Source organism: Lissotriton vulgaris, chromosome 8 (assembly GCF_964263255.1).
Source record: "Lissotriton vulgaris chromosome 8, aLisVul1.2, whole genome shotgun sequence".
In the NCBI taxonomy this organism is placed as follows: Eukaryota; Metazoa; Chordata; class Amphibia; order Caudata; family Salamandridae; genus Lissotriton; species Lissotriton vulgaris.
In genome coordinates this window covers 912,641,736-912,650,321 of record NC_141696.1, presented here as the reverse complement: position 1 = coordinate 912,650,321, position 8,586 = coordinate 912,641,736, and the positions used below count along the sequence as shown (strand labels likewise).

Genomic DNA, 8,586 nt, shown 5'->3' with positions numbered 1-8,586 from the left:
TATATGTATGCATGTCGTTTTGTGTGGATACCTGCTATGTAAGCATGTAGGATGTGTGTGCATCCCTGCATGCTATGTATGTATGCTATCTGCTAATGCCCGTGCCTGGAGTGAATGTCAGTGGGCGCCCCCGCCCCTCCAGGTCGTTCTTTCTTCCAGTGAGGGCATCCCATGAAAGTCAGTCCGGCGCCTTCACTTGTGTGCTGCACATTCTGCATGGCAAGCGTGTGCACAGACAGCCTGGAGAATCAGCCCTGCCCGTCACGTTGTCAGTGAAAGAGGCAGTGTCTGCTGGCTGCTCTCCCCCTCCCTCCTCTGCATCTCTGTGCTTCTCTCTCTCTCTCTCAGGCTGCAGCCAGCTCTGCCTTCCGCCCTCCATCTCTGCCTGCCCGTCTCCCTGCTGGCTGGGGGTCCCTGGGAGCCGCGGGAGCTCCGTGTGCCTATGTGTGTGCGCGCCTGCCGCTGCTGCCCGGCGGTGCGAGCGGCCCTCCCGGAGCTGCGCCACCCGGCTCCCCACGGCCCTGCGCCCCCGGCCCCGAGGACAGCATGCAGGGCGGAGGGGCGCCGGCCACCCCCGGGCCCCGGAGCCCCCACACACAGTAAGTAGCACCGGCGCAGCCGGGGGAGGCGGTGGGAAGGAGCGGCGTTTGCTTGGAGGGGAGGGGGCGGAGTGCTGCTTATTGTTGCTGTTTGGCTCTACGTGAAGTCATTGTGCGGGGTGGGATTGAGAGGAGGCTGTTGGGCGCCCGATGCAGTGCGGTAAAGACAGCTTCCAACTCTTGAGGAGGAAGGCGGATGTGACCTGAGCTAGCAATGCCTCCTCTGCAAAGGATATAACCCCGGGCGTGCTCGCCAGCGCAGGCTTAGCGCGCACACCTCCCTCGAGGCTCCCTTCCTCATCCTTGTTTTTTGGGTCTCCGTCTCCTGGGTCTTAAGACCCAGCCAGACGCCCACGCCATTCCTGAGCACGAGGGTCGAAGTTGGTGCGGCTCCGGAAGTTGAGGAGGAGTCCTGCCTTTTGGGAGAGGTAACCTCCGCCGGATGGATGGCTCGGCGCGCACGGAGGAGGGCTGCGGCACGGTTGACTTTACTGGGTGACGTTTAGCCACCCTGCGTGGCTGAAATGTGGCGGGATGCAGCCCCCTCTCTCAGCACGCAGCCTCAAGGAGAGGCGTCCCACCCCGCCTCGAGCCGCCGGGCTGCACTGCTGACGGCACAGCTTCTGGCCAGTGGCTAGTTCGAGTGGATTCTCGCCTTCCTACAGACGCATGCCGAGCTCTGCTTTCCTGCACGCACCGGACTTCTGGCATGAAGATCAAGGCCAATCGGAACTGTGGCAGCCGAGAATGCCCACCTGCTCGAACCGCACAGACTGAGAGCGGCTTTGTGCTGTGGAACAGACACACCGCTGCATCGGGCTCACTCGCAGCCTCGTGGCGCTTCATTGTGGAAACCCCTGAACACGCAGGGACGCTCTGAGGGAGGATGAGGGGAAGACGGGCTCGCCTGGCGGAGAGGTGGATTTTGAGTCTGAGATCACTGACGTAAGTCGCTCCTGCTGGGCTGGTTTGGGGGGATTTCACGTCCCCGGGCAGGATGAAGCGCACTGACGGCCATCGCTGATCATAGCAGGGAGCTCAGCAGCTCGGACTGGAAGCCTTTTCGGAGCCGAGTTTTAGGCGCCACTTCCATGCCCAGAGGCATGGAGGGGGTTGGCGTGGGACGTACGTGCCCTTGCTCGAAGAGACGTGTTTCTGGGACTGGCCACGGGGTGCCCACAGCTTGACATCTCGAGGGTGAGTATATGACCGGAGCCGAAACCAAGGCAGACGGGGGTGCTTTGCAGCCTGTGTGATTCTCGGTTAAAAGTATGTAGGCGGGGAGCGAAATAAATAGACGGAAATGAGCTAAAAAGATGCAGGACTCGAAGCAGCAGGGCGATTGTGGCGCAAATGTTGATCACAGGGCACTACTCTTACCCTTCAAGGAAATATATGCACATGACACCTAACCCCTTGTAGGTTTCAGTTCCAGTCGTTCATAAAAATCGAACTGGGTTTAATGTTGTTACACAAGGAACTGTGCTTGTTGCAGCGCGTGACATTTCTAGGGATTGAAATTATCTGGTGATGAGACGACGAGGGAGAGAGTGGGAGGCGAGCCTTCGTCCTGTCATTTTTAACTACCACGAAAAACGTATTAAAGTCCACCATCAGCCAAATAATGCGCAAGCGCCCCTCCTCCTGTTCACCTGGAGACCGCTGTTCTCGAGAGAGGTGCTGAAATGAGGGATGGGTTGGTTCTCAGCGCGGCAGTTAAGGTGGGAAATCCTGGGAAAATATGGTGCTCTCCCTTCCTCTTAAATTAGAACGGAGATAGCAGTCTGACAGCCATTTTATGTATATTTATTGATGAGTATGAAAATCTTAGCGCGGGGAAGAAGCTTCGAGCCGGTCCGGCGCCCATTGTCCTAGATTTTAGACAGCACCGGGTGACTAAATACCCATGCATTAATTCAGACTGGCACCCATGTTAGAAACTATATAAACGTGTCTTGCAAAATACTGTAGATAGTCCCGGTTTTGATTTACTGTGCAGAGAGGTCATGTGTATATGCAGATGAATATCGCGAAAATCGCGATGAGGCTTTGTTGTCGTTGCTGCTGGTGACATTCTGCTCTCTTCTCTCCGCAGGAGATAAAATGCACGTCTGCTGCTCCTCGGTGACTTTCGACCAGGACCTAAACAGAAAGATGCAGGTGTGGATGCTGCAGACTATCGCGATAGCCCTCACGTCGCTGGTCATCTCGTGGGCCGAGAGCCTGGAATACTATGGGGAGGTTTGCGACAACGCCTGCCCGTGCGAGGAGAAGGACGGCGTGCTCACCGTGAGCTGTGAGAACCGGGGCATCATCGGGCTCTCGGAGGTCAGCCCGCCGCGGCACCCCCTCTACCACCTCCTCCTCTCGGGCAACCTGCTCAGCCGCCTCTACCCCAACGAGTTCCTCAACTACAGCGGGGCCAGCATCCTGCACCTGGGCAACAACGACATTCAGGAGATCGAGGCCGGGGCCTTCAACGGGCTGCAGGGCCTGCGCCGGCTGCACCTGAACAACAACAAGCTCGAGCTGCTGAGGGACGACACCTTCCAGGGCCTGGAGAGCCTGGAGTACCTGCAGGTGGACTACAACTACGTCAGCTCCATCGACGCCAACGCCTTCAGCCGCCTGCACTCGCTGCAGGTGCTCATCCTCAACGACAACCTGCTGTCCAGCCTGCCCCACAACCTCTTCCGCTTCGTGCCCCTCACCCACCTGGACCTGCGGGGCAACCGGCTGAAGCTGCTGCCCTACCAGGGCCTCCTGCAGCACATGGACAAGGTGGTGGAGCTGCAGCTGGTGGAGAACCCCTGGAACTGCTCGTGCGAGCTGATCGCCCTCAAGGACTGGCTGGACAGCATCTCCTACTCGGCCCTGGTGGGGGACGTGGTGTGCGAGACCCCCTTCCGGCTCCACGGGAGGGACCTGGACGAGGTGTCCAAGCAGGAGCTTTGCCCGCAGAGTGTGATCTCAGGATTCGAGATGAGGCCCCAGGTCCCGCTGAGCACCAAGGGATATTTCCACACCACCCCGGCCTCCGTCAACTCCGCGGTGACCTCTTCATCTGCGGCCAACCGGTCCCCTCCGAGGTCCCCCAAGGGCACCCGCCAGCCCAACAAGACCCGGGTGCGGCCCACCAGCCGTCTCCCCTCCAAAGACCCGGGCTTCAGCATCTACGGCCCAAGCATTGCCTACCAGACCAAATCCCCGGTGCCAGTGGACTGCCCCGCCGCCTGCACGTGCAACCTGCAGATCTCCGACCTGGGCCTCAACGTGAACTGCCAGGAGCGCAAGCTGGACAGCATCGGGGACCTGCAGCCCAAGCCCTACAACCCCAAGAAAATGTACCTGACCGAGAACTACATCACCAGCGTGCGCAGGGCCGACTTCGACGAGGCCACCGGGCTGGACCTGCTGCACCTGGGCAACAACCGCATCTCCTACATCCAGGAGAGGGCCTTCGCCGACCTCACCAACCTGCGCCGGCTCTACCTGAACGGGAACCTGATCGAGAGGCTGAGCCCGGAGCTCTTCTACGGCCTGCAGAACCTGCAGTACCTCTTCCTGCAGTCCAACGGCATCAGGGTGATCGAACCTCGCACCTTCGACTCCCTGGCCAGCCTGCAGCTGCTGTTCCTCAACAACAACCTCCTGAGGACTTTACCCAGCAACCTCTTCTCCGAGGTGAACCTGTCGCGGCTCAGCCTGCGGGCCAACCACTTCTCCTCGCTGCCCGTCAGCGGGGTGCTGGACCAGCTGCGGGCACTGGTGCAGTTCGACCTGCACGAAAACCCGTGGGACTGCACCTGTGACGCCGTGGGCATGAAGCTGTGGCTGGAGCAATTGAACGCGGGCGTGCTGGTGGAGGACGTCCTGTGCAAGACGCCAGAGAAGTACAGAGGGCAGGACATGCGGGCAGTGGGCGCCGAGCTGCTCTGCCCGCTCCCCAAGGCGCCCGCAGCCACCCCGACCCCCTCAGCTGCCGAGCAGGCCTCGGAGCGCACCACCACGCTGGTGTCGTCCTTCACCATCAATCCCGGCGCCAGCTCGGTGCCCCTGTCGGTGCTGATCCTCAGCCTGCTGCTGGTGTTCATCATGTCCGTCTTCGTGGCGGCCGGCCTCTTCGTGCTGGTCATGAAGCGGCGCAAGAAGAGCCAGGGCGAGCCGGCCAGCGCCAACAACTCGGACGTCAGCTCCTTCAACATGCAGTACAGCGTGTACAGCAACAGGCCACTGCCCAAGGTCAAGACCCCGGCAGGGCACGTGTACGAGTACATCCCGCACCCCCTGGGCCACATGTGCAAGAACCCCATCTACCGCTCCCGGGAGGGCCCCACCACCGAGGACTACAAGGACCTGCACGAACTCAAGGGCGGCTACAGCAACCACCTGGAAGAGGAGCGTGAGGGCGGCAGCAGCGCCGCCCGCAGCGCAGGTTACAGCGTCAGCACCATCGAACCGCGCGAGGAGCGCCCCCAGGCGGACGCCGAGCGCTTCTACCGGGGCATCCTGGAGCCCGACAAGCCGCCGGCCCCCGGCAACAGCACGGACTACAAGTTCATCAGCCCGGCGCCCTTCACCTACACGCCCAGCTACGAGGTGAAGCGCCCGTTCCTGCACCCGGAGCGGATCCGGGAGACGGTGCTTTACAGCGGGCCTGGCCCTGTCTATGTGGAGCCCAGCCGCAGCGAGTACCTGGAACTCAAGGCTAAGCTCAACGTGGAGCCGGACTACTTGGAGGTGCTCGAAAAACATACGACATTTAGCCAATTCTGAAAAACACTTGAAATAATTTATATTAAAAAAACAGAAAACCACAGAAAAATGAAAATCCTTGCTGATTTTTTTTTTGGTTTTATTTTTGTTTTGTTATTTGAAACGTTAGGTTGACGAAGTGCCTTGGCACATGAATTACAGCTTTCTGCGGAAGATACTGGAAGGGGGTGCGATGCTCTCTCTTTTTGAGGAGAGGCTGTGGAGGGAAGGCTGGAGGATCACGGTGGTGAGGCCTGCTTCTGCAGGACATGGCCGGTCCCTCGACTGGCGGTCCAAGGCCGGTGCAACAGGTCAAAAAGGAGGTCATAGGCCAGCACTCCCCTCAAGCCTTCTGTCTTGCAGAGCTCAGCACCCCACCCCTGCTTTTCACCTCGGGGGGCTCCCTCTTTTTTCTGGAGGGACGATTTCTTATGTGCTTTGGACCTCTGAAATGGAAACTGTGGTGCGCTCTAAACTGGGTCACATCACAGGGTGCAGACATGTGTGACCCATAACCGGTTAGTCAAAAATAACTTATTGATGAGAGATAACATATTTTATTGTAGCACCTATTTTTATATGCGTGTAGGTCCCCCATTTCCCTCTTTTAGTCCGTGGTTTTTGCTCAGAGGTGTTGCACTACATTTAAGGGGCTTTATTTCCAAAGCTGAAGTGATAATTGTTCTTTTACATTCACTATAAATTATCAGTAATAATGACCAAAATCAGAAAGACAATCCAGGACAAGTAATCCGGCCAGGGTACCATAAAGTTGCATTGCTCTTTCGTAGGGGTATGGTTTTTTGGGGTGTTTGGTGAGAGGTCCAGGTAAGGGGGTAAGTGGGGACTGTGGATTCCAGCAAAATAAGGTGCTTCTTTTCATTAGCTGCGAAAGAACGTGCTTCTTTTTATTAGCTACACCAATTCTATTGGACTGGCCAGCACCTGATCGCTCCAGTCATTTTTAATTGCACTTACACTGATGATTTTGCAAGCCCCGCCCCCACCCCCACACCGGCATAAGTGAGGATCTGTAGAAATGTCTACACTGTGCAATGTTAGAGAAACACTGCACCTGGCAGATATCGAGCCTATACGGTTATTACATTGGCGACCCAGACGTCGAAAACATTATTTTTTTTCATTAGTCATCAGACTATTAATTACATTTCGCCAACGTGAAGAAATTAAGCTGTCACTATCTAAAAATGCAAACTTGTGTTTGGCTTGTTTGAGGTTCGCTTGCAAATTTCTCAATTACTAGTGAAATGGGAGCACTACCAATGCACCAAACAGGTGTGTTATTTTTTTAGATGTACGCGTTGCAGCACTTTAATTCACACTGACAACCGTGCAAATGGCAAAAATTAATATCTGCACTGACACACGGTTCAGGGAAGACAAACTATAAGGTTAAGACACACGTTGCCCCTAGCAGTTGTGCTCGTCTGTGTCCTTTTTCGTTTCCATTTTCAGTTTTGTATTCACTTTGGCACCACGGCACAGTTAGCGATGACATTGCACGCATGTCATGCTGCTCATTTGACTTTACCCAGGCTATTCCATTTTTTGGGACACAGTCCCAAGATTCCAAGTAGGAGCCCCCTCTCTCGAAATAAACCGATAAGAAAAGAAAAACAGAAGACAAAATAAAAGTGGACCTGTTGCAGAGGGCTCATTCATCAAGAGGAACAGTGAGCAGGAAGGTAGTTTTCTTAATATATAAAACTATTTATGTATCCAGAACTTTAAGGCATTTTGGAAACTCATTTGTAGTTCCTTTCTCTACTTTTTTATACTTAGCATTGTGAGGTCAGCCCATATATGCAATGCCCTACTTAATATACGGTACTCGACTCTTCCGTGAAGATCTACTCGTTTGTGTATTGTGCATTTCTTACCCTGTCTTTGATGAATGGCCTCGGTGGGGGTACGCAAAGGTCACACGATGTATTCTACCCCATAGACATTAGCCATTGGCGGCACAGCCCTCCACTGTCACTCACTTTATGGAAGTGAAAAGGCGTGCGACGCGCTCTGCACAGTAGCCCATCTTTTTAATAAGCTTTTTTTTTGTTCTCATCAGCTCGTGCCAGCTCCTCACACTCCCGCAATGTCCCTGATACAAAGGAGCTTTACATCTTAGTGCACCATCAGGTTCAGTTTTCCGTTCTTTTCATGCAGTCTCCATTGCTGATGCTTCTAAAAAGTGCAGTCAGGCACACACACGGCTACCCGGATACCCAGGCGATACAATGCCCTGCTACTTGGGGGCGAGGAAACTGGGTAACATTGACTGGTTGTGGGTCTGTATACTAAACAAAGGATATGAGAGTGCACATTATATGTAAACTGTGTTCAAATGACCATTTATTTTGAAATATATTTATTTGACACTATCCAAAAAAAACTTGCTATTAAAATGTAGTTCGGTTCACAAAGCAGATGTTTCAAATCATGGTTTGTTGATAAAGGAAAAATCACTTTTAAATTACCTGGTTTCTATGTTTGAATTTCTACGTGTCGCCTCGGTGGCTGTGACAGAGCTGATATATGTAAATGTTTGGTGAAGGAGAAATACGGGAAATAAAAATCTACTCCTGGCGATTTAAATGACAGTAATGAAACGTGTTTAATCTTTCCAGCACTCCGGAAAAAATGGCTCTGATGAAACTGACCTCCCATTTGGTTGCCCTTCTCAAAAATATATGCATCGCCATTAGCCAATCACAGAGCGTGGGGCGCCGGAGAAGACAAAATGGTGTCCAGTGAAGTATCTAAAATGACAGGATTGCTCGAGTGGCTTACTGAATACTGATGGCAGGAGGTGTGATAATATGCTGCCCTCCCATCACCCTCTGCTTCTAGTTTCTGCGCGCTATTGCTCACGTATGATGTTTGTCTTGGCAGGGCGAGCACATTTTAACTGTGGCAGTGCGTGTTTTACAGACAGCGCACACGCGTGTCCTTGTATCTGAGTGTGGGGCACCAACTTCCTTTAAATGACCTCGCTGCCGTTTTTAAGCTGTTGCTTAGGTTTCCTCGTGTGCTTGGTTGGTTCAGTGCTTGTGTGCAGACGCTGAGCGCCGGTGGTACTGCAGTGTGTCGTCTCCTCGCAAGGTTGCATTGATTTTTCACCTATCTCCTGCCCTGATCTGCTTGTACACATGTTCGTGTGTTAATTGCGCGTGTGGAAATTTGCCCACCAGCGGCTTCCGTTGAAAGGTCTGTC

The 8,586-nt window shown here is 54.4% G+C and overlaps 1 protein-coding gene across 3 annotated transcripts; it reads left to right on the top strand.

Annotated features, from left to right (window-relative positions):
- Positions 1–263: 263 nt before the first annotated feature.
- Positions 264–7,867, top strand: SLITRK5 (SLIT and NTRK like family member 5). 3 transcript variants are annotated; one of them, XM_086934804.1, is made up of 2 exons: positions 264–599; positions 2,695–7,867. In XM_086934804.1, exons 1-2 carry the CDS (start codon positions 443–445, stop codon positions 5,373–5,375), a joined length of 2,838 nt encoding a protein of 945 aa, XP_086790930.1. In that variant the 5' UTR covers positions 264–442; the 3' UTR covers positions 5,376–7,867. The 3 variants fall into 3 exon arrangements, with proteins under 3 accessions (XP_086790930.1, XP_086790933.1, XP_086790934.1); XM_086934807.1 differs by lacking the exon at positions 264–599 and adding an exon at positions 786–1,796; XM_086934808.1 differs by lacking the exon at positions 264–599 and adding an exon at positions 1,518–1,544.
- The last annotated feature ends 719 nt before the right edge of the window (positions 7,868–8,586 follow it).

Bases quoted from the DNA above. Each gene is read 5' to 3' on its own strand.
- SLITRK5 (XM_086934804.1), top strand. From the start codon at position 443: ATGTGTGTGCGCGCCTGCCGCTGCTGCCCGGCGGTGCGAGCGGCCCTC. The intron at 600-2,694 runs GTAAGTAGCACC...TTCTCTCCGCAG, and splicing joins CCCCGGAGCCCCCACACACA to GAGATAAAATGCACGTCTGC.